The sequence below is a fragment of the Salarias fasciatus genome, chromosome 1 (assembly GCF_902148845.1).
Source record: "Salarias fasciatus chromosome 1, fSalaFa1.1, whole genome shotgun sequence".
In the NCBI taxonomy this organism is placed as follows: domain Eukaryota; kingdom Metazoa; phylum Chordata; class Actinopteri; order Blenniiformes; family Blenniidae; genus Salarias; species Salarias fasciatus.
The window spans coordinates 31,481,508-31,505,651 of record NC_043745.1 but is presented as its reverse complement, the minus strand read 5'-3'; the positions used below and the strand labels follow the sequence as shown (position 1 = coordinate 31,505,651).

Here is a 24,144-nt window from a genome sequence, read left to right as displayed (position 1 = left end):
GCTACGAAGTAGACCCTCCACAATTTAGTGAAAACTCTCTTATCCTCTGACTCTCATGAAGTCATTTTACATGGAGGGAAACACACTCTGTAGTTTCACGCTGCTTCTATTGGTTCATTTAAACTTCGGGGACCTGACAAGTTTCCTCGTGGTCAGGAAGTCAGCTCTGTGCTGCTGAAAGGATTTTCCTAGAAACCCCTCAAGTGACCCTTTTGCTGAAAACAGAGAATGTTTAGTTTTTTCTGGCTATGAACACACTCATCTTATGAAACAAACCTAAGAAACTTGATGCCTGTTGAATACAAGACCTGCTTGTGTCTAAAAATTCAACATCAATTGCACAACTTAAACTTGAGTTCTTCTCACAGTCAGACACCAATCAAACTGAAGAAATTAAATATTTTTTTTATTAAAGAGGCTTCTGAAAAACTGTTTTTTCAAAGATGTCTGAAATGTCAGTACGGCTCACACAGATGCTTGAATGAAATTAAGGTTTTAAAATCCAAGATTAAAAAAAAGAGGTCATCAAAGGAAGTTTCTCGAAGTGTAGTTAGTTACCCTTTTAAAAAAATAAAATGATGCTCGACTCGATGAAAGGATACTTCTTGTCTTTTTGGGAATCATATTCAACACTTTCTGTGGAGGCGCTGAAGGTGTTTCTGACAGAACATGTTTCTCTGGTGAATGTACAGAACAGACATTCTTCTCTCGGACCAGGGCTGAAAAACAACTGACAAACGAGGACGTCCACCCACCACCAGACCACCAGCCTGCCTGTACTCGACACTCTGAGTCATAAACGGCAGCACCACTCACGCCGATGTGCCTACACGTGCCTTTGTGGTTCAAAAGAGGTCCTGTGTGTGCTTTTAATGGATTTCTGACTGCACAAGCACCATCAACATGCTTGAGAGTATAGCTGCAAACATGTGACAAAAAAATAAATCTCAAAGCTTTTCTATTAGATTTAACTTTTCCAGCTATTACCGCCTGTGATGAACAACAAATGTCAGTATTGACAAAACATTAGCCTATATAGACTTAAATACTCAATGGAATTAAAATCACATTAATCCAATTTTTTTTCTTGTGTCTTGTAGTTTATTTATCTTTGAATCTGTGCCAAATAATGTTGCACTTTTTTTCCATCAAGTGCATTTCTTTCTTTCTTTTTTGCCTCCTCATGCAGTAACTTGCACCTCAAGTAGTTTTGCTAAAGAGAAAGTGAATGAAACAACAAGGTGTTCAGGTGAAGGTGTGGTTGGTGGAAATTTCCACATCAAGATTTATTTCTCTGCAACATGTTTTGCTTTCCATTTTTTCATGTTTTCAAGTTTAAATGACGTTTTCCAAGGTCAGTTTTGATACATAAGTCTGTTGATGTATTCTTAATAATTGTGATTCTTGTAAATAAATTATATTAAAAGACCAAAAGCAGTAAATATTTTCCAAGTCGAATGAAAAACTATCTCAAAGTCAATTCACACTCCTGTTGGATGGATGGCAGCTTTCAAAGGCTTTTTACTGTAAACTCTCAAAAATACAATTTCACAAAGGAAAGAAAGCAAATCTCATCAGGTGACATTCGTCATTCAGTACACAAGGAAGTTCAAATTTTTTTTTCTCATTATTATTGTCATTTCTGTAGGGATCTTTAGGTTTTTTTCAGTATTTCATCCATCCATACAGACGCGTCAAACTCGGTCTCCGAGGGCCGACGTCCTGCATGTTTCAGGTCTCTCCCATCCAGCCAAACATTTCTGTTGAATGTGAAATCGACAAATGTATTTTAAGTGTGTAGACCACAGTATGTTGCTTGAGTTTTCCTACTGGGAATGCACCACTACAACGGGAGGACTCTGTTGTGCAAGGTTACAGATGCTGGATATGGATTCATCGTGAGATTACTTGTCCTGGCCTGACCTGCTGCTGCTGTAAGTCAAACAGTGCAACACCCTTGACTTCAGAAAACATGAGCTATATGATGGCAGAGGGTGGACCAGCGTTCCCTCACAGAGGCCCTTTGTGACAAAGACTGGAAGAAGTGAGGGAGAAAATAGCAGCCACTTAGATAAATGGGAGTGAAGATTTGACAGAAGTAGCTGCTTCACTTTACAAAACAAAAACATCTTACCTTAGTTTGAAAAACAAAAGTCACTTCTGTATTGATTATTATCAAAAAGAAAGTCACATTACTGCTCATTATTAATACAGTTTGGACAATTTGGCACTGTTTTGGTTTGTTTTATTTCATAAAAAGAAAAAACTGATTTACAAATGAAAATGTGATTTATACTTTCTATAACCTTATCATTTGCAAGTCTTCTATAAATCTTTAATAAACTCATCAACAATTATCTTCATTTTCATTGTGTCATATTTACAGGACTCAATAAATAACACAAGGATGAGAAAACAGCTTGAGAAAACAGTCTTGTTTGTGTTAAAATTGTAGTTGGCTGAAGGATATAAACTCTGATAATATTTATGTAAGTGAGTGCCCACACTTTCCTCCTTTCCATGTTCAGTTTGCCGACAGAGGAGCTTTGTTGGTCCTCTTTTCACCTCTGCCATGTATAAAATGGTCTTTTCATGAGCAGAGCGTCTGGTTTCTCTGCAGCCGCCCCACTTGGCCCGCACACAGGTATGTAACCGACCAGTTGGCACGGTGCTAAGACATGCCCATGGTTTGCTAAGGACCAGTCAGAGACACACTGACGTCAGCCAGTTTAGGCCTAACCTCAACAACAACAGGTGGGCAATTTGCTTCCTGGGGGGGGGGGGGGGGGGGGGGCAGCGTGGTCACTATTCAATAAATGCTATGAGGAGGATTAAAGTAATGAAGCACAACTGGACCCCCTAAAGGGACATGTCACCAGCAGGAACAGAAAAAAAATATTAGATGTAAAAACGGAAAAGCATTTAATCATGTTTGCAGTAAGTTGCACTTTTACAAAGACTTACATCTTGTAGCATGAGCATCAAAACAAGTTTACAAAATTGTAATATTAATTTTGATGATGAAAAATGTGATAATTATGTTTGGCTCTTGACATAAAACTTGGGTACTTGCCTTAAGGATTTTCACTTCTGCTTTGAAATTTCAACAATGATGTAAGTGGGAAGTGGGTCCTGTAAGGCAACAAAAACACAGCACTGGGCCACCATGGTGAGTGTGAATAACCACAGAGGAAGTACTGACTGACCCCCCCCCCCCCCCCCCCACCCCCACCCCCCCACCCCCATTAACATTCTGCACCAGCACCTGAATAAGTGGGACAAGAAAGGTGATGAACATTTACACACAGTCAGTACACATTTACAACAATTCATGGGGCAGCGAGATGAAAGAGGGTTAACATACAAGACGGGATTTTCACTTGTGCACTCTGCCCTCTATGATGATAAAGAAATATTAAAAGAGCTACAAGACAGACACAGGAACAAAAAAAATGGACCCATTAAAAAAGCTGCAAAAGTATAATGGACATGAAACTTTGTAAGTGAACTACAAAAGTTCATAGTACAAGCATAATATAATTAAAATTGCCACAAGGATAAATAGACAATTTCACCATCAAGGGAAAGAACACATAAATAAATGCAAAATAACCAATAAATTTCAAATAAAAACTATTAAAACAGCACACAAAGAAAAAAAAAACATTACCTGACCACCAAGAGACAAAAGTAACAGCAAAGAAGTGTAAAAAATGTGTAAAATATGCTTTTAAAAAAAAGGTCCCATGAAGCAGTTTGGGATGTGAAAATAGTCAATGAAATCATGTAAAAGAAAAATTACAATATAGAAAATTGCTGAACATTGAACCATAAAACTGCCACAAGAAAATATGGAATATGACCAAAACAGAGAGATATTGCAAAAAAATAATAAAATTTCCCAGATAGAAATAGGAATAGAAAAGATTGCTGCAAAGAGTTGGAAAAAGCCATAAAAGCATTGAAGACCTGAACCACGAAAAATTATTCCTCTGAGACTCCTGGTAATCCTAGATTCCGCCGCCAGAGGTCAGTAATGCAGTTGCTTTTCAGCTCCATATGTCATGGGTTAGGTTTCGCCAGGCAGCTGCTGATTGGCTCAATTTTATTCAACGTCCCGCCTTCGCAAAGCAAATCCCCTTTCTCATTGGCCGTTCTGAAAGTCGCGCAAACCACTGTCAACAGTACAACAATTAAGATTGGTTTCACATGCAAACTGTCAAGAATCGAGCTAATGGCAGCGGGACGGTCCTCGGAGCTGCACTGTGAGTTCATGTATTTTTCTTCACCGATTTATCCCCAAAATGCAACTGACACGTATTCACTGTTCTACGTGACCGTTTAAAACAGGACCGAGGTTGCGTATCTGCGTTGATTGCAGATATAATTGCATCTGATCGACTTATTTACATTTACGAGGGGGTCGCTAGCTGGATGCTAACCTACTAAGCTAACTTTAGCTCGCGGCTGAATGTGTCAAATGAGATTCGGGTGTGCATACTTGCTCTAACGCATTTATTTTATAGAAATGATTCACTTCTAAACCCTTGCTGCTATGCAGTTACGATTGAATGTATCCGTAGTATGCAGTTCAAGCTTCCTGTTAATTCCTGGGCATTGTCTCCCATTGAAGTGCAGTAATAATGTAACATCAATGAAGCCACGGTTAACCTGCAGCAGCTTTCATAAATCTGTCTTAACGTGAACCATCCCACCATTGCTGTTTTCCTGCGCCCCGTTTTTGGTTTCCTAAATCCATAACAGTCAAACGTGTCTAGCACTCCCCAAAACCCATCATCGGGTGCAATGATCTGTGAGACAATCCACACACGAATATGATTTTTACATGCATGTTGCGTCGTGTTAGTGATCCAAAACTTAACAATAGACCCAGGTTTTTTTCTTCTGTTTTTTTTTTTTTTAGAAAAGCTGTACACATATCCACACTCCACAGGTTGCTTCTTAGGCAAATTATTTAGTGTATTCCAAGACAACAAACCGACCAAGTAACCTGCATTTAAAAGGTTAGCAGGCTTTCGGTCTTTCACACTCCAAATTCCCCAAATCTTTGGTCAATGTGTGCCTTCCCTGTTGCAACAGTAGTCTGTGAACATGTGGAAGGTCAGGAGTTTTGGAATGATGAATGTTGTCACATTCTTGTCTGGAGGTTGTAAGATTCTTGCTGCTCCTGTATTCACTTCATACATGACCCAAACTTGCATCTAACTACTTGTTCATTTTGAAGTTGGAGTTGGCGTGGTCTGCTTTATAGTGAAAGATGTTAATGTTTTTGGTTTATATAATAAAATGAGTTTGCATTGCATGAGTAGGGAACAGGAATGTCAGTCAGTTAATTATAGAGTTCAACAAGTTTGAGATCTTGATAAACAAGTTTAAAAAAAATCACTTTAAACCAAGTACAGGTGCAGATTGTCACTCTGGTGTGCTGCAGGCTTTAGACTGAAGCAGATCCCTGCAGTGTGCTCAGCAGGAAGTGTCTGAGTTTTCTTCAGCATGGAATCTGGGGTCATCAGGGTCAAGGTCTCTGAGAAAGCAGAGAGAATGTGGAAAATAGCAAGGTTGTGACTGGGGGAAAAAGTGCTGCTGAACACTCTGGAAACCAGTTTTCTTTTTGTGTACCAGTTCAATAAGCAAAATAACATGCAGAATATTTTTGTGCACTGGTTATTTTTACTTTCTTTCTGGACATGAATACATTAATATAGATCATGTCTTCCTGTAGGCTTTGCTCAATACAGTTTGCATACAGAATTTCATCTCGCCACAATTACTTGTTGCAGTTGATTTGGGTCACCTAAACTAAATCCGATGAAAATTAAGTGGACGTGACCTCAGTGCCCTTTGTGAGCACCGTCAGCGTGGCCCTGCTGCTTTCCCAAGTAAGCGTGTGTAATAGAAGAGATTAACTGTTATGCTGCAGCTCTGAAACACTAATCCACTTACTCATGGAAAGAGTTTATTTTAGCTCAACCTGGAGCCAAAATGAGAATAAGAATGAATTTGAGAGTGTGTGGCCAGTAACAATTCAATATTTTCATAATAGTAATAGCCAATAGTGACTGACCTCTCTACAGTGCCTCATGTGTGCTTAGGATTTCAATAATGGAAAATACATGAATTATCCTTAATCTGTATTTTTTTGTGTGGATGTTCAATGCATTATTCATGGATATGAGTGGTATTAACATTCTAATTGAAAATAAACTTAAGGGTCGCTTTCATCGTAAAAAATAAAGTTTGGTCTCTTATGTTGAGTGATTCATTTGTTATTATAACATGCATGCATGCATGCAAAACCACGTGTTTACTGGAGGAAATCTGGATTGCCTGCAGCTCTCACAACAAACTCAAATAACAAATAGGTGCCCAACAAACAGGTATGGACAAAAAAAAAAAAAAATCCCTCAAAATGTGTGTTGAGTTTTCAGGTCACAGGGAGCTAAAAATAAATAACCAGTTCTGCAGGCGGAACCTTTTGGCAGCATTATTTGTGTTCCCTGACTGGGTGTTCCCATCAGGGCTGGGACTGTTATTTTGTTTATCTCTTTTGGACCCTTTCCTAATGTGGAGATTCTGATGTGTGTGTTTTCAGCTGCAGAGTCAGTGTGGACCTTTGGGTTGCTGTAGTGATTGTTTCAGCAGTGTGTGCTTCAGATGGCTGTCTGCATTTCCCAGAGAGTAATGAGCAGTTTGCGGTTTGTGTACAATGTGAGGAGGTTTGCTGACTCTCGCGTCTCCGTGTCAGGCTCATGTTTAGCAGTAATGGGAATGCAGCACGCTGCTGGTGTGCCATACTACCCTGCAGAAGCAGCAGCATCAGCAGACTGCAGTGTCAGAAGTAAATGTGTAGCAGCAGGGTAGGAGCTCGAGGTAATTATTGGTCAGGCACATGGCTTCTATTGTGTAACAGTTGGTGGAATTTTTCAAGGTCGAAACGCGGGCATGATGATTTAATTTCATTGTAAAGTTAAAAGACTAACATTTTTATGCAATTTATTCATTAGTTCATTTTCCTAAATATGTAACAATGCTATTCAAGAAGTTCAGAAAGATTGAGCTTTAATACACCACAGCCACTGGCTTTTCCAGTCAGATTTATTTAGGGTCAAAAGAATGAATGATGGTTTGATTGGAAAAATTGTGACTTTGTTTTGTGAAAAGATGAAATGAGAAACATTTATGATACCACATGATCACTCCACGCAAACCTTTATTGTGAGTTGTCTGTTGTATTCCTGGTGTTATGCAATATGCATCTGAATCAGTGTTTGCTGTTCGAAAAAGAGATGGATAACTTTATAAAGTATAATCAGTCTCAGAAGCCCTCAATTCAGTGTCGGCAGAAGCAGAGACATTTACATTTTGTTTTTGTTGCCTTTGCAGGATTCTTGGTCTTACCTACAAATGGAGAAAAGGACTGTCATCGCACCTAACTGATGAAATTTGGAAAGAAACTGAGCCACTGAAGTTTAAGATGTGAACCGACTACATGAAGAATGACAACCCAGAGTAACTTGGTCGTGACAGAGCAGGAGCCAGTGGCCTGATATTCCCACATCACCTTTTATGTTGAAGCACGTCTCGTTTGGCCTCGTCTCTTCGGTCTGCTTCGCTCCACTTCGCCTCCCGGCTCTGCTGCCTGGCCCCGGCAGAGTGGACCTGCCCCCCCCTCCCAGGCCTCGGGCCCTCCCATCGGCGGCCCGCTCCGGCGGTGTGTTGGTGTACGATGGCGTGGCGGTACGCTGAGGGCTGCCGCTTGGGTCTGTGATGTCAGAGCCCAACAGCCCGGGCGAGAGCCGGCGTGGCGCTCCCAGATTCTTCGTGGGCTGCGAGGACGATGAGAGCGAGGCCCTGGATGAGAGCATAAGGAGAGACATGGAGCTGTATGACGACGACGAAGACACAGACTCGGTGAGGGACTCTTTTCCTCTTGTCCTCCCTCCCTCCCTTCCCACACCTTAGTTTCACACCTCCTCCAAATAGATCAAGATGTGATTTTTGGGTTTTTTTGTTATCATAACTGGTATCAGTTTTATGAATTTATTATTTGTTTAACAGTGTGAACATGACCGGTTTTTAAACGATGTAGCTGTTGTTACCAGGAAGACAGGAATCTTTTAAATGAGCTTAATTTCTCTGTTATTCACCATTTCCAGATCCTCAGTGTATTCGCTCAAACTGAAATAAACCTTATATTGCACATGAGAAAGTGTATAAAAGTTGTCAGTATTGAAAGACAAAAATGTCAGTGAACGTGTCCAGTCTGTCCTCCTCCTTCTGCAGCTATCAGAGAAGTAGTTTGAGGTTTTATCCGTCGGTAACAGTTCCTGCTGTGTCCCAATCTGTTTGACCGAGAGCAGACCAGTGACTCACGACACAAAGTCACGCTACATGAGATATCATAGGTCAGATGGGCTGGTAGTAGCGGTCTATTTTGCAAACCTGAGAAAGTATCAAAAAGGCACAATGAATGATCATTTTCATGACTTTTACATGCTCAATTTGATAGTTTGCATCAAGCTGGATGTTGCACTGCTCACCTGTGCACAATTTCAACTCAATTTCCTTTTAATCATTGAAGACAGAAGGTATATATTAAGACAAATACTTCAGCGTATGCAGTTATTTTCAGGCTAAATCTGAAGTTGTATATAGTATCAGCAATTGCCACGCCATTTGTCACATTCTCAAATGTAATCTTTCCCAGTGAGCTCTATAGTGTCATGTCTTAGATGTTGATGATGAGCTGTTACAGTGTTGTGAGTCCACGGATGGATGAGTGAAACGCCGCCGTTTCTCCCATTTCTCCCCTGTTTTCAGCCCCCAGAGCAACAGATTGTGGTGGGAATCTGTTGCATGATGAAGAAGTCCAAGTCCAAGCCAATGACCCAGATTCTGGAGAGGCTGTGCAGGTTCGAGTACATCACCGTGGTCATCTTCCCAGAGGACGTCATCCTCAACGAGCCTGTGGACAAATGGCCTCTGTGCGACTGCCTCATCTCCTTCCACTCCAAGGGTACAAAGCACTGGCTCTCAGTTGAAATAACAGCACGTGTAGCTCCAATGGCTCCATTTTGCATCTCATAAATGTCTCATGTGTTTCCAAAGCGCACGTTGACTCTCGGTGTCATTTTAAAAGCTGTGTCATGCGAAGTCAAATAAATGTACATACGCACTCACGTTACACGTTCAGCACGCCGTCCGTGAGATAACGTTGCTTCTTATCAGCTGCCCGACCATTTACACTCCAAACAGAGGGCCTGTGTGGAAGTGCAGTCTCAGCATAATGTGCAAACCAACAGGGTCGGTCTGTCTGCCTCCACGTGTCTGTTGAAGTTTGCAGTGCGCTTAAAAGGAAAAAAACCAAACATAAATCTGAACCTGCATGACTCATTTTCTTTATATGCTTGGTTTAAACAGGATTCCCACTGGATAAGGCAGTGAGCTATGCCAAGCTGAGGAACCCTCTGCTCATTAATGACCTGAACATGCAGTATTACATACAGGACAGGTTAGTCTGCAACTTATCCCGTGCGTTTTTGGAGAATACCTCCATGCAAACAACAGTCATACATCTTCATGTCTTTTGTGTCTTATTGCTCATTTTAACAGGAGAGAGGTGTATCGCATCCTACAAGAAGAAGGGATTGACCTGCCACGCTATGCTGTGCTCAACCGAGACCCAGATAAACCAGACGGTATGTCTGCTGTTAGTAAATCATGTCTTATTGAGATCTCATCTATTCTTAAGCATCAAAGCTGATGAAATCCATACCATGTCTTATTTGCTTTTGTTTGAGATTGGAAAACAATGGATTAAAGGACCATGAAGCTCTTATCTGTGCAGCATCCTGAAGCCATTTGTTTGAGTGTGCTTTGGTTTAATTTCAGCTCATGGATAAATATAGCTTCAAATGTGAAGAAGTCACAAGCATCCCATACTCAAGTGCTGTGATATGATGGGTCAGGCATTCAAATCCTGTTTTTACATCGTGACATCGACGCAGTCGTCTTAACCGATGGCCAATGGCATGATGAAGTGTTCGCCTCAAAGTAGTGACTGTTTTTAAAATGGCCTTGAATGTCACATGGTCCGGAGTGCCGAGCTGCCTCACAGGGCTCCAGAGTAAACACGGCAGGGTCAAGTGTCGTCTGTATTTATTATCAGGGGTAATGAAATGCTGCTCCTCTGTTTGTGCGCGCGTGTGTGTGTGTCTCAGAGTGTAACCTGGTGGAAGGAGAGGACCACGTCGAGGTGAACGGAGAAATATTCCAAAAGCCTTTTGTTGAGAAGCCCGTCTGCGCCGAGGACCACAATGTCTACATCTACTACCCCACGTCAGCTGGTGGAGGCAGCCAGCGGCTCTTCAGAAAGGTCCCGGTTTCCGTTCTAAAAGATGGAAATACTGCCAGTTTATGGCGTCCCTGTTCAACATCCACAAACTAAGCAGCACAGCAGCTCAGACTGGGCTCAGTTTTTTGTTGAAAATGTCTAATAACATATCTTCCAGCTGCTCAGTGCAGTCCTTCATCATGGTAGCCTTTAAAGGGACTTAAGGCAAGATTTATGAAAAACTACACATGCATTTCCAGTTTATCCATTGCTAATGGGTCGTGAAGCATTAAAAAACTTAAATAACAGGTCAATCCGCGTGTCTGTCTGTTGCCTTATACAGGCTGTGTGGCACAAAATTTGTTGCTGTTCGGGGTCCGAATTTCCCGCGCAGTTGTGGGGATGTGATGTAAATTGATGCTGTATGCGCGTTCCCGACAGCTCTGGAACAGGAAGAACATGGCCGCCGTGGACACGGACTAAAACACTGCAGCCGGCAGGGTTTCCGCTAGACCTTTTCAATCCGGGCGCCCCGCCCGCACTAAATTGTGCAGCGCTCGGACAACGGAGAGGAGAAAAAAAACAAAACAAAAAAAACTCTCCAACGGTCGAACACCGGCAGCTGCGTTTGCTGCGGAAGCACTCCCGCCCACCCCCGAGCCGACAGTTCATTAGTAGCATTCCCCGTGGCACCACACGCGCGCCCCCCCCCAAAAAAAAAAAACAAAAAAAAAAACAAAACCAAAACAAACAAAAAAAAAACACGCTCCCCCATCCAAACTTTTGTTCTGCAGGAAACCCTGCTGCAGGGATACAAATGATTCTTCAGCAGCCATCAAACAACCTGCATCCACTCAAAGCCCACAAAAAAGTGCCACCACGAAGAAAAAAAGGACTTTATCAGCGTTATCTCATGAGTCAAAATAAATAAATAAATAAATAAATTTGACCGAAGCCAGTGCACGCTCCCGTTCCTGGCCGGTGGCTGCAGTTCCCCACAGCGCCTATCGTGGCAGCACTGAGGTAAATTTTGTAAAGTTGCCTTAAGTCCCTTTAATTCAGATTACAGTAAATGTAATGGAGACTTTGCTGCTTTCCCATTTGAACTATGGGACACGTCTCATTTTCACTCATATCCTTGATTTTACAGATTGGGAGCCGGAGCAGCGTCTACTCTCCAGAAAGCAGCGTGAGGAAGACCGGCTCCTACATCTATGAAGAGTTCATGCCCACTGATGGCACAGATGTTAAGGTGGAATTCATATTGTCATTGAAGAAAAAAAAAAAAACATTGATTTCTAGAAAAGTATCTAAAGTATCTCATTTCTATTCTTGTGTCATTTTTTTTGGAGGATAGATGTTGCTTTGTTTAGAAAGCCTGTTGAATTTTGTTCTATACTGATAAAAGCAGAGTTGAAACAAATATATAATGATATAGAATTAAATGTCACAGAGACTGACTGGGCATGTCTGGGGTTGCCTCAGGTGTACACCGTGGGGCCGGACTACGCTCACGCCGAGGCCCGGAAGTCTCCTGCTTTGGATGGAAAAGTGGAGCGAGACAGCGAGGGGAAAGAAGTCCGTTACCCCGTCATGCTCTCAGCCATGGAGAAGCTGGTGGCTCGTAAAGTCTGCTTGGCATTCAAGGTGAGCGGGGTTGTTGAAGGTGGCGCAGTCAAGTCTTTTGCATATTTTGGTGGCGTAAGAACCGTGTCATTGTCTTCTCCCACTACAGCAAACCGTGTGTGGCTTCGACCTTCTCCGAGCCAACGGCCATTCATATGTATGTGACGTCAATGGATTCAGCTTTGTCAAGAATTCCATGAAGTACTATGACGACTGTGCCAAGATCCTCGGGTAAAATACAGTTTATCTCTCCTCACTCTGCTCAATTTTTCTTGTGCTTCTTATATATTATGATGATTTGACTGGATCTCATCTTTTGTTTTTGTTTTTTTTCGCTGCCTCTCAGGAATATTGTGATGCGTGAACTGGCTCCCCAGTTTCAGATTCCTTGGTCCATCCCCACAGAAGCAGAAGACATCCCCATTGTTCCCACCACTTCAGGAACTATGTGAGTCATAGTTGACAAATGCTGCACACCAACAAGGTCATGTGTATGTTTTAATTTGCTCACCAGCGTAACCTGGGTGGTGACACATTCGATGATTATTACTATTTATCTCTGAGACTGTGTTCCTACTTTGTAGGTCTAGTTTCAGAGTAAACTAAACAATGCTGTGGGATTTCTTTGCTTAAACATCTTTGGTAGTGTTGAAACATGAACCTGATGTCAGGAGTCATGAATCAACATTTGATGGAGTGGATTCGACATGTCTCGCTCCTGACTTACAACAGATTACCTTATCAGAACTCACAAAGACATGAGGTGGTTTTCTTCATAGAGAATAGTGAAGAGGTTCACATTGGCCTGTTTTTGAGAACTACAGACATGTAAATCAGTTACGCTTTAATCATGCTGCTATAAGGTATGATACGTGGTGCTATATATTGAGTACCGAACAGCTGTGCTGCTGTGTTAAACTTTATGTTCTATTTCGCAAAACAGTCACACACACCAAGATGAAGTTAATGACAGGATGGAACCAGTTAACTGAGAACAGTGTTTGCATCTAAACATTCTGGATAACCTCTCTTAATGTTACAGTAGAACTGAATATTTCTGTTGTTGACACCAATAAAACAATAGCTGATTATAGAAAAAGAGATGAGTTTAAAGGGACTGTTATTTTTAACTCTTCAGGATGGAGCTGCGGTGCGTTATCGCCGTCATCCGACACGGAGACCGAACACCCAAACAGAAGATGAAAATGGAAGTCCGCAATCCCATGTAGGTCTTCTCGTTTCTAACAGTCAAACCATCGTAACAATGAAGCCGAATTAAAGACTTCCGTGCTTGATGCCTCCAGGTTCTTCGATCTGTTTGAAAAGTACGGAGGATACAAAACAGGCAAATTAAAGCTCAAGAAGCCGAAACAACTGCAGGTAAAAACAAACGGGAGCTGTTCAACGTGTCACATGTAGTTTGTGCCGAGATGCATGATGCATTTGATGGCTTGTTGCTCTATTCGCCCGCAGGAGGTGCTGGACATCACACGGCAGTTATTAGCAGATCTGGGACAACACAATGACTGTGAGATAGAGGAGAAGAAGTCCAAACTAGAACAGCTGAAGACTGTTCTGGAAATGTAAGTAAACCAGGTCAGGTTTATATCAACTGCAAGTCCCTCGTGTCACATTTCATTTCTCTGATTCTGGGGCTTCTCAACAGTTTAAAGTCATGATAGTTCTCACACACAAACAGAAGGCCCCAATTTGGTGAACTTTTTCAAGCTTCTCATTTGATTTGCCTCCTTCCTATGACTCGTTATGATAAAGGTTTTTTTCAAAAGGTCACCATCTGTTGTGTGCAACAGCAGCTGGTGAAGTGTGGCCGATGTGACTGTGGTTAATATCAGGAAACCGCCTCTACTCAGGGACGTGAAGGCAGCTGACTTCCTCAAACCATGTGCCGCTATTGTAACAACACAAAGCCCTTCAAATTGAATATACATACAGCATATCTCTATTATAACATAATTTACTTGTCAGTGCCCAACAGATTTTAACCAATGAAGTTTGTATCCTGCAGTCAATTGTTGCTGGATTTACTGCACATTTTATATCCAGTGCAACCTGAAACTATACAATTCAGAATAAATTTCGAAAACACATCTGTGATTGAACTTTTGAAATGACTGTGGCGACCGTGTTGACTGCTCCTTTCTGTGGCGGTGCAGTGGATCCCGATCCTCATGAGTAACTAGGCACACCTTTTACCTCAGATGCCCTTCATGATGCAACCTCTCAGCGGGATTCATGTCTCAAGCTCACTGATTTAATCTCTGTTCCACCACTACCCCTATTTATAAAGAATATCAATATATTATGACCATATTTTTGGTGAGCAGGAAGCATTAATCTGTGTTTATCCATATACAACTTTTCCTTTGATTAATTTGTGCTGCTTTTCTTTTCGTGAAGGTATGGCCACTTCTCGGGGATCAACCGAAAAGTCCAGCTAACTTATCTGCCCCATGGGCAGCCCAAAACCTCGAGTGAGGAAGAAGGTGGGCAGAACGAAAACGGACTCACTTCTTCTTCCCTTGCCTCAGTCTAAGCTTGACCCCGCTGCCAACTGCCTGCCTCCGACTTTTGATTTCAGACACGCGTAAAGAAGGCCCGTCCCTGCTGCTGGTGCTGAAGTGGGGAGGCGAGCTGACTCCCGCAGGCCGAGTGCAGGCAGAGGAGCTGGGAAGAGCTTTCCGCTGCATGTACCCGGGAGGACAGGGTGAGCTTCACGCGTCTGCATTTTCCACCAAAGAAAATGTCACGTCGTGCGTCATTGCTCTGGCTTTTACCTCCCTACACCAAACCACACTCCCTGAATATTGACATTACTGCTGTTGTCATGGAAACAGGTGTGTGAGATGAGCTATAGGCTTGTATTGGTGGGGAAAAGGCTCTGAAATCTGCCACAACCAAATGTAGTGCATAAAAATGTCATATAGAAAATTAATAAGGGGCTTTTTGATTACATTAAATTAATGACATTTTCATTGTATCTCAATATTCTGTGTACTAAGCAACGTGTTTCCATCCAAACTGATTTTGCTAAAAATGATGTGATGGATAGACTTTTCATGTATTAATGTAGAAACTGCGTGTTTTCTGGAGTGATGAGAGTAAAAGCATAAATTACTTTGAGACTGCTGAAGTGTTGAAAATAGAATAAGTCAAGACCTTTTTATCATATGAATATAATGCTACAAAACTTCAGCCTTTTATTTAATGGTTTAGTTATTGTTTATACAGTTGAATAATATTTACTGTATTTTATTCTATTTCATGCATGTTTATATATGTGTAACATGTTTATTTATTTATTTTTTTTACACTGAGAACACTTTAAAAATGTTTACTTGTAAATAGTAATTTACCCATTCAATTTAATTGCAAGGAGGATTAACTAGTATTGGTTTGTCTTAGAACATTTGTTTGTGTTGGGGGAAATAAAAGGTTCTTCCAGAGAGGGGAATAAACCTCCATAGTGACTAAATCTTATTGAAGCATTTTTTTGTGTGTGTGACACCGTAGCTTTGTTTCCTCACTTCAATGGTCAACTTGAGTTATTTAGGCTGAGACACAAACAATGGACACTTCAACAAAGAAACTGAAGCCCTTGACAAAATGAACGTTCATCTCCGACGCAAACTGCCTGCTGTGCTGTGATGTGATGATCTTTTTTCAGGTTTAAATCCTTCATTTTGGGAGCATGTTGACTGTGACCTTTAAACCAGCAGTGTGGGTGTCTTTATGTAAACTGAGGTTAATGTCAGCACTCTCTGTTTTTGGCAGGAGACTATGCTGGATTTCCAGGCTGTGGGTTACTGCGGTTGCACAGCACCTACAGACATGACCTGAAGATATACGCCTCCGACGAGGGCAGGGTGCAGATGACCGCTGCAGCTTTTGCAAAGGTACGTAGGGTCGGCACCCCCTGCAATCATTAAAGAAATCTAAATAATTGTTGCATTAAAATTTCAGATTTACATATATCCAATATTATGATCAGCCATGTGTATTTATATAACTGAAATTATAGGGAGTTTTTTTAGAGGGATATTTCCCCCCATTTGTGTTTTAAAAAGTTCATAAACAGCTCAGTTTTATCAAGCGAGCGAAATGATTGAAAATATTGGAGGATAGAGAACATGAGAATGAGAATAGCAACATGTATTACTTCATGAAAAGATGCTAATAGATGGAGGTTTTTTATTGATTCCCATTTTAACAAAACAAGTGAAACAGTCAGAAATGTGCTATATGGATTGTGTGTTTAATGTGCAGAGAGATGCAAACAGTAAATACCAGATGAGCTGCTGTCAGGCTAACTGTTTTCACTTTGAGCAAAACAAAAACTGGTAAAAACAACGTGGACATGTTGAGGAAAGAAAAGAGCTCCACCTGCATACTCTCAAATAATATCAACAGAACTGACATTTGTTTGACGAAAGGAAAGCAGCTTGTTCGCAGCTTCAACGTTTACCTTCAGAGATTTACACTTTCTTTACACAAGAAGCAAGCACTGATTGGTTTCAGCTGTGAACATTTACTGTCGCGTTTTGTGACAATTATCAGTTATCAACAAAGTGTGTGGTTTAGTTTCAGTATTAATAAGATCCTGGTGTTTTCCCTCACTGTGAAGAAATGGTAAATCGCCACCGTGTTTAAACAAATGACAGACCATCCCTTGTTTGTGTCCCTTGTGCGCACAGGGCCTGCTGGCTCTGGAGGGCGAGCTGACGCCCATCCTCGTGCAGATGGTGAAGAGCGCCAACATGAACGGGCTGCTGGACAGCGACAGCGACTCGCTGAGCAGCTGCCAGCACCGCGTCAAGGCCCGGCTCCACGAGATTCTGCAGAAGGACAGGGAGTTCACCGAGGAAGACTACGACAGGGTGAGGAACCCGCTGTGTTTTACTGCTGCGTCTCAGTTTAACGCTCAGACTGCGTTGCAGAGTAAGTGACTCTCGTCTGCAAGTCAGTAAACATGGGCACTGTCATTGCAGCTACACATCAACCCTGATATTCTGCAGGTTTTTTTTGCTGTTTTGAACACTTGATTTGAAAAATTATCCAGCTTCCTCCAGCCTGTTTCATCCTCTATTGCTGGTTCATACCACAGGATAGTGTAATAAGTTTTGAGGAGAAACGGCAAGAACAATAAATAACACAACAGTGGCTGACGTTCCCATCTACTACAGAAAAAAGAAATCCTCTTTGCCACAATGATTTTCTCCGTAATGTTACCAAAAGCCCATTGTGCTTCAGGATGCATGATTTCTGCAGCTGTCTGTGTTTTCACCAATTCACCCCAATCATAGGGAATTGATGTTAATGCTGTTTTGTTAGCCGAAATGTTCTCCTCAGAAGTTTGCTGTTTATTAATCGTTAATTTCTTGTTGTTCTGCAGCTGGCTCCCACCTGTGCTGCATCTCTGGTCAATTCAATGAGGATCGTGCAGAACCCGGTGGAAAGATGCGACCAGGTCTACGCCCTCATTCAGAGTCTCACCTCACAGATCCGCAAACGAATGGAAGACCCCAAATCTGCAGGTGGAGGACGAAATCCTTTTTAATTCACCCCTTTTCGTTCTGAATTAGATATTAAAGTAAGATAAACATTTAGTGAAATTATCCACAAGGCATTAAGTCAGGTCTCTGCCCTCCTTCCTTTCTCTCTTGCCGTCTCCCTCTCTGTCGCGTCCTCTGCAGACTTGCAGCTGTACCACAGCGAAAGCCTGGAGCTGATGCTGCAGCGCTGGTCCAAACTGGAGAGGGACTTCCGCATGAAGAACGGCCGCTACGACATCAGTAAAATCCCTGACATCTATGACTGCGTGAAGTACGACGTGATCCATAACGCCACCCTGGGGCTGGAGGACACGCTGGAGCTGTTCAGACTGTCCAGAGCTCTGGCCGACGTTGTTATTCCACAGGTGAGGGAGGGGAGGAGGAGGAGGCGGGCAAGCCATCCAGAAAGCAGAGTTTCACTTATTTTCAGTGGTTTTAATAGCAATAATTGCACAAAGCAAAACAATTTTTTTAATCAGATGAAAATTAACATGTTTGTTTGTCATTTTCCAAAATGATTTTCTTGATCTGTGCCAAATAATCAACCCAAAAATTATCATTGGAATGTTTTCACTTCAAATTCCCTCTTTTTCTCTTCCTGTGAAATAGTGTAATATGTCTGATGATTCATTATACATCCAAACACATTATTTTAATCCAAAAGAAATGCATTGGCAACTTGGCAGATCAAACTTCTGCACCAACTTCAAACACCTTCAATAGGTAGTCTTGTGAAATGTACATTTAGTGCCACTAGATGCTGAAAATGTCTGATTGGAATATATCCCCACTAGTATGGAGTGGTTTGTTTGTTGTTTTTTTTAAATAAAATTTTGACTAGAACATTAAGTTCAAACTGATAAGAGACCTGCAAACTGTTCAATCGAGGGAACCAGCTACATCAGCCTGCGTGCAGAGTTTTCACAACACTTGTCTCTCTTTGTTTTGATCTCAGGAATATGGTATAAATACAGCAGAGAAACTGGACATAGCGTACGCTTACTGCCTCCCCCTGGTCAGAAAAATCCAGCTTGACTTGCAGAGAACCCATGAAGACGAGTCTGTCAACAAACTGCACCCTCTGTGAGTCACAGTCTTGAGAAAGTTACTTTAGTTTTAATACAAGCATGGAAGACCTGATTCACGGTCTATCGAGCGTTTGAGATTTGATATCGGCAGTGTCTTTGCAGATACTCGCGTGGCGTAATGTCTCCTGGGCGTCACGTCAGGACACGCTTATACTTCACCAGTGAAAGCCACGTCCACTCTCTGCTCAGCATTTTCCGCTATGGAGGCTTGCTTGATGTGAGTAAACACCAGTGAATGTTTTCATGTGTAGCTCTGGGCTGATGCTCACGTTTTCTGCTCGTTTGTTTTCACCAGGAGGAGAAAGACCAGCAGTGGAAACGTGCCATGGATTACCTCAGCGCTGTCTCGGAGCTCAACTACATGACTCAGATTGTCATCATGCTTTATGAGGACAACAACAAGGTAATTTATTGACAGTTTGTTTACATTTTGGTCAGATACATTCAGAAAATCTTAGATAATGATCAGATATGTTACCAAAACAGCATTGGCAAATGATGTGTGTACATGTGTGTTATATAATATATGTCCAAGGTGATGGTGAATCAGAGGAATGTATTTGATTTTTTTCTGTCTCCCTGTCATGAAGGACCTGACCTCTGAGGAGCGATTCCACGTGGAGCTTCACTTCAGTCCCGGGGTCAAAGGCGTGGAGGAGGAGGAGAACGCACCCACCGGCTTTGGCTTCAGGCCAGCTTCAGCAGAGGTGGCGCGGCAGGTAGAAGCCCACCAGAGCCTTTTCTCCTCTTCGCTGCCATTCTGCAGAAAACAGTCTGTGCAGTCAGGATCATTTTTCTGCTCATTCAGAACGGACAAAAGCAGCCGGAACCTGGGAGCCTGGAGGATCTCTCAAGAGACGAAACTGACCGGGCCGTGCCGCTGTCTGAGCCAATCACCATTCAGAGGAGGTCCCCGCTCATTCGCAATCACAAGACTGGATCCATGGAGGTGAGACTCACGGGTTTATCCAGACTCTTTAAAAAAGATTTTACATTTGGAAACCTTTTAGAAACTGTTTTTGGCTTCAAATCTACTCAGAAAAATATACAAAATGACAGTGAGTTGAAATGCAGTCCTACATGATGAACAAAGAGGAAATGTTATGTGAAAAATCCAGGAATGTATATTAGTTTTTTAATTATTTGAGACAGATCAAAAGCTGAATTAGAGATTCAGTGTATTAACCACCTGTCTGAACCTCGATCGTGTGTGTTTTTCCTCAAGGTCCTGTCGGAAACGTCCTCCTCCAAAGTGGGCAGCTACCGCCTCTTCTCGTTCTGCTCACGTCAGTCCCCGGAGATGAAACAAAGTGGATTAGGTAGGTGTCGTAATGCAGCGTTGCCATGGAAACTGTGTACAGATGACCATGAGAAATTGCTCAGAGTAGGAGGGGCAGGGCTCAGTTTTCATTAGGTTGCCTTTTAGTCCTGACTCTATGGCAATAAAGGGAGATTAAAATTTCTTGCAGGTTTTTTTTTTTTTTTTTTTTTTTTTTTTTTTATTAACTTTAATTTACGTAGAAGATGAGCAAATTTGAGAGTTGTTCAGTTTTGTAGTTTTTTTTTTTTTGTTTTAGCAGAGAAGTGAGGATGGAAATGATTATGCACTCGGTGTTCTTGGTAAATCTTTTGTTTTTTGGTCTGTAAAGTGTCCACTGTAAGTAAGACTTGTTGAAGTTAGCGTCTGGAATACGGCCCTTGTTTTTGCATTTTAACCAGTCCTGGTCATGATCAACTAGTGATGCAGTTTTGAGCTTGCTTCTGATCGTTTCATTTCAACTGAATTTTAAGGGTTATTTCAAATATTTTGTCCCCAAGTGATGTTCAGATCCCCAGCAGACCTTCCTGACTCCCTGAAGAAAACAAACAACTAAAAATAATCACAAAAAAAAGCTGCGTACACCCAAACACATGCTGGTGTGTTCCAGTAGAGCTGAGGCAGTCATTATAAACCTCTGCAGCAAGAAGACTACATGAACTGACATGTACGTGGCAGAACGTGTCACTGTGCTCAGTTGCTGTTTTTCGAGATGTGTTGCAGATGGAGAGAAAAGCGTCGATCTTTTCGCGTCCGATAACATTTCACTGCGTCATCGTTCCATCTCACTGAGCGTCGGGTCTTTTCCACCTTCCACAAAAGCATCGACTGTGCGACTGTTTATTAAAGTAAATCTCCTCCCTCCTAACACCTTGGTGTTGGTGTTTTGACTTAATTCACTGAAGGCACATTTCCAGATAAATGCGGTGAAACATCAGATCTCGTAATCTGTCCCTCTGCATCATCTCTCATAACTTTATCTGTAACTGCAATCTCCTTCTCAGCTGATCTTCTGTTTTCTCTGTTTATTGGAGTTTAAAATCACTCTTGGTGCTGTGGGAGTTAAGTCTTGCACTGTTTGAATAACAATTTTTTTACTCAACTTTGTTGCTATTTTGTGCACCTGCACATTCTTTCTCTGCTGTCCACAGAGAAGACAAACATTAATATAGTAAATGAAAGCACATAAAGAAACAGTGCATTTAAAAAAGCAATTTACAATATATAAACAGAATTTAGTGCAAAGTAATAATTTGGCAATCCAAGTAGTTTAGTTGTTACATCACTGATAGAGAGTCAAAAAACAAAATTGTACATTCAAGCACAGGGAGAACATGGAAACTCCACAGGAAAACACTTCAGATCCAGGTTGTCTCTGGGGTCTTCTTGTTGTGAGGCTGATGGTGCGAACCTCTCTGTCGGCATGGTGCCCTAATTGGTTGAGTCTGTTTTTCCTAAATCCCTCTAAAAGTGGTATTTTTGCCTTCTTTGGGGTGTCGGTACTCTGTAATGATGAGATATGATCACGTAATTCTGTTATTATACTTCAACCGCAGAGCTTAATTTGTCATGGCAGTATGAATAAGATGGGTCAACTGCATGATCTTTTCTGAAAGCCCGTGTCTGCCTTTCTGCTTGTCTGTTTTCTTTTTCTCTGTCTGTTCTCTCTCTCTGTCTCTTCTTGATCAGTTTTTTTGAGTAACAGCATGTTATGTAGTGATAACTAACCCGACCGCGCACCCCCCATCCCCCCCCCCCCTACCCTCGCAGGCTCTCAGTGCGCCGGGCTCTTCAGCACCACAGTCCTAGGTGGGTCCTCTAGCGCCCCTAACCTGCAGGACTACGCACGCGCACATCGCAAAAAATTCTCCAGCGGCAGTCTGTCCTACAAAGACGGTACGTGTTTGAGACGGCGCTCCTCCACAAACCTGCACAGGACAGCAGCAGATCAGTGTGTCACACATCTCTGCATAGTCTTACTCTGTAATATATGTGTTTCACATCTCCACAAAAAACAACAACAACAAAAAAAAAAACCCAGACATGTTGAATACGTATTAACCGCAGTTGTTAGGCGAAATTAATTTTTCCCCCCACGACATCATGTATGCTCATACATGTATCCTAGGTTTTTTTTATTTATTTTTTTGGTTGGTTTGTTTTAGTTTCAGTAGATGTGAAATTCCATGGTCATCATAGTTACTGAAACCACTCCAATCCTCCATCTTTTTTTCTTCACATTATATTGATGTAAATCCGTGTGTTTCTTTTGACGATTTTGTCTACATGCTGCCTCAGGCCCAATCAAAGTTCCCAGTTAAAACAAAAACCGAGATACGTTCACAACAGGCATTTTTGCAAAGGCATTGCCTTTTTTTTTTTTTTTTTTTTTTTTTTTAATTTCATTTATTTCTATTCCTACTATTGTTGCACTTGTGCGACTTATGTATTGAGGTTCCTCAGATCCCGTTCCAGTGTGTTGTTCTGGCTTGTGGAGTCTTCGGCTGTGTTCACACTTGTGGTGCGGTTTCCTGCTCTGAACTATAGTAGAACAACAACAACATGCGTTGGTCTGATTTGTTTAGCGTATAGATGAAACGTGACTCCCTGTGTGAATTCCCTGTCAGGATTCTGTTCAGCCGGTGTTTGAGCACTTGGCTGTCTTTTATTTGAGGTTATTTAACAGATGCAGTACAGATTTGCAATAACTTCCCTTACTTTTTTCAGGGAGTTCAAACATGTTTTGATCTTTTACTTGTAGTAATCATCCGGTCATGTGAAGGTAGTGGGGTAAGGGGAACAAAATGGAGCTGCCTGCCCATTTAGCAGAAAAGGTTGTGTTTTGCTACAACTGAAAAGATTCATAAATTAATCATGTTTGACCTGCATGTCAGATCTGTCGCGCAGCAAATTGAAAACCTTAACCAAATGAGGCATGTGCCAAAAAGCCCTTTTTTTTTTTTCGTCTTCTAAAAATAATCATGTTTAAATGTACTCTGTTGCGAGGCTTGATCAGTTTCCACTGGCACGACTCCTTGTTTGTGTGTGTGGTTGTGTGATCACCATCAGATCCCGGCCTGTTAAAAAGTGGAAAGAAGTGGTCGGTTCATTCGTGTGTGATCAATTGTCTCCCTCCGCGGCTGTTTTTGAGACATAATTGCAGTGCAGTTCAACCACGTCCTGCGATGACCAGATGTCATGCAGAGCTTTCTGTACGTCCAAAGTTATGTCCTCGTCAGATCGGGACAATTTTAGTTTCTTTTAATTGGTAGACCCCTGTATGGCACAAGCTGGACCTACAACTGCGCAGTTATCCACAACACAAAGGAATTAGTGATGTGTGCATGCTGTGTTCAGTAAATGCAGAAAGAGGCCAAAACAAATGTAAACACTTGACCGTAACGCTTTTAAAGCACATTATGCCCTGTTGTCTGGAGATTATATTTCAGATTCAAAACATGAAATGAGGACTTGTGCTCCAGACATCTGTCCCCTGTCGCCACTCGATTCATCCTGCCACTTTCCACTTCATCCAGCAGTGTTGCATCCAGACCAGTGTCTTACAGCAGAGCATGTGAGGGAGGCCGTCCAGGAGACCGTGAACAGTTCAGAAATGAAAACAGAATATGCTATTTTGTATCCCATGAAACCAATCAGATTGGGAAAGTATCTGGAATGGCTGATAAACCGTTCTGATAAATGGAAATGTGATCTCCACGTATTCGAATCGGTAAAAAGCAACTTCACCATGGAAAAAATGGATGCTCCTCCTTCTCTCACACAAAATGGGTGTGTAAAACCTAAAGAACAAACAAAACAACCTGTAGGAATAAAACACTTTAGGGAGAGACTATAGTTGAACCCCCTGTGGACTGAGATAACATAATGAAAATGCACCCAACTTAAAAAGAAAAAAGAAAAGGCTCGAGACCCGACAGCTGCCTATCCAGTTAGCAGCTACCAATTGAAACTTAGAAAGGTGTTAGAGGGGAGGCATGTAGCATGAACTTGCAGTAGTTGTGACCTTCAGTGGTGACTGTGCACGTGCACGTCTTACGAGGTGTTTGTATCAGCCGACAGAAGCTCACGAAGGGCTTATAGAAGTATGAAGTGTATACTGTGAGGAGATTGTGACTCTGTCTGACATGTCTGATGTTATTTGTTTCCTCAGTTCAGGGTTTTTTCAGC

The 24,144-nt window shown here is 41.8% G+C and overlaps 1 protein-coding gene across 6 annotated transcripts in view; it reads left to right on the top strand.

The window, feature by feature from the left end:
- Positions 1-4,177: 4,177 nt before the first annotated feature.
- ppip5k1a (diphosphoinositol pentakisphosphate kinase 1a) overlaps positions 4,178-24,144 on the top strand; it is a 33,764-nt gene continuing 13,797 nt past the window's right edge. For 3 of the 6 annotated variants that reach the window (XM_030090418.1, XM_030090410.1, XM_030090401.1), the window contains exons 1-26: positions 4,178-4,265; positions 7,405-7,932; positions 8,842-9,037; positions 9,442-9,532; positions 9,634-9,719; positions 10,242-10,396; positions 11,505-11,606; positions 11,840-12,001; positions 12,090-12,211; positions 12,327-12,428; positions 13,119-13,205; positions 13,285-13,360; positions 13,454-13,563; positions 14,399-14,484; positions 14,580-14,705; positions 15,773-15,894; positions 16,693-16,875; positions 17,391-17,532; positions 17,692-17,915; positions 18,506-18,633; positions 18,741-18,855; positions 18,934-19,041; positions 19,229-19,357; positions 19,447-19,587; positions 19,864-19,957; positions 21,727-21,852. In XM_030090418.1, coding sequence (XP_029946278.1) covers positions 7,789-7,932; positions 8,842-9,037; positions 9,442-9,532; positions 9,634-9,719; positions 10,242-10,396; positions 11,505-11,606; positions 11,840-12,001; positions 12,090-12,211; positions 12,327-12,428; positions 13,119-13,205; positions 13,285-13,360; positions 13,454-13,563; positions 14,399-14,484; positions 14,580-14,705; positions 15,773-15,894; positions 16,693-16,875; positions 17,391-17,532; positions 17,692-17,915; positions 18,506-18,633; positions 18,741-18,855; positions 18,934-19,041; positions 19,229-19,357; positions 19,447-19,587; positions 19,864-19,957; positions 21,727-21,852 — 3,157 coding nt within the window. In that variant the 5' untranslated portion in view covers positions 4,178-4,265; positions 7,405-7,788. Of the gene's footprint in view, positions 4,266-7,404; positions 7,933-8,841; positions 9,038-9,441; positions 9,533-9,633; positions 9,720-10,241; positions 10,397-11,504; positions 11,607-11,839; positions 12,002-12,089; positions 12,212-12,326; positions 12,429-13,118; positions 13,206-13,284; positions 13,361-13,453; positions 13,564-14,398; positions 14,485-14,579; positions 14,706-15,772; positions 15,895-16,692; positions 16,876-17,390; positions 17,533-17,691; positions 17,916-18,505; positions 18,634-18,740; positions 18,856-18,933; positions 19,042-19,228; positions 19,358-19,446; positions 19,588-19,863; positions 19,958-21,726; positions 21,853-24,144 lie in introns of those variants that run through there. The other 3 variants (XM_030090386.1, XM_030090394.1, XM_030090425.1) reach the window with 2 other exon arrangements.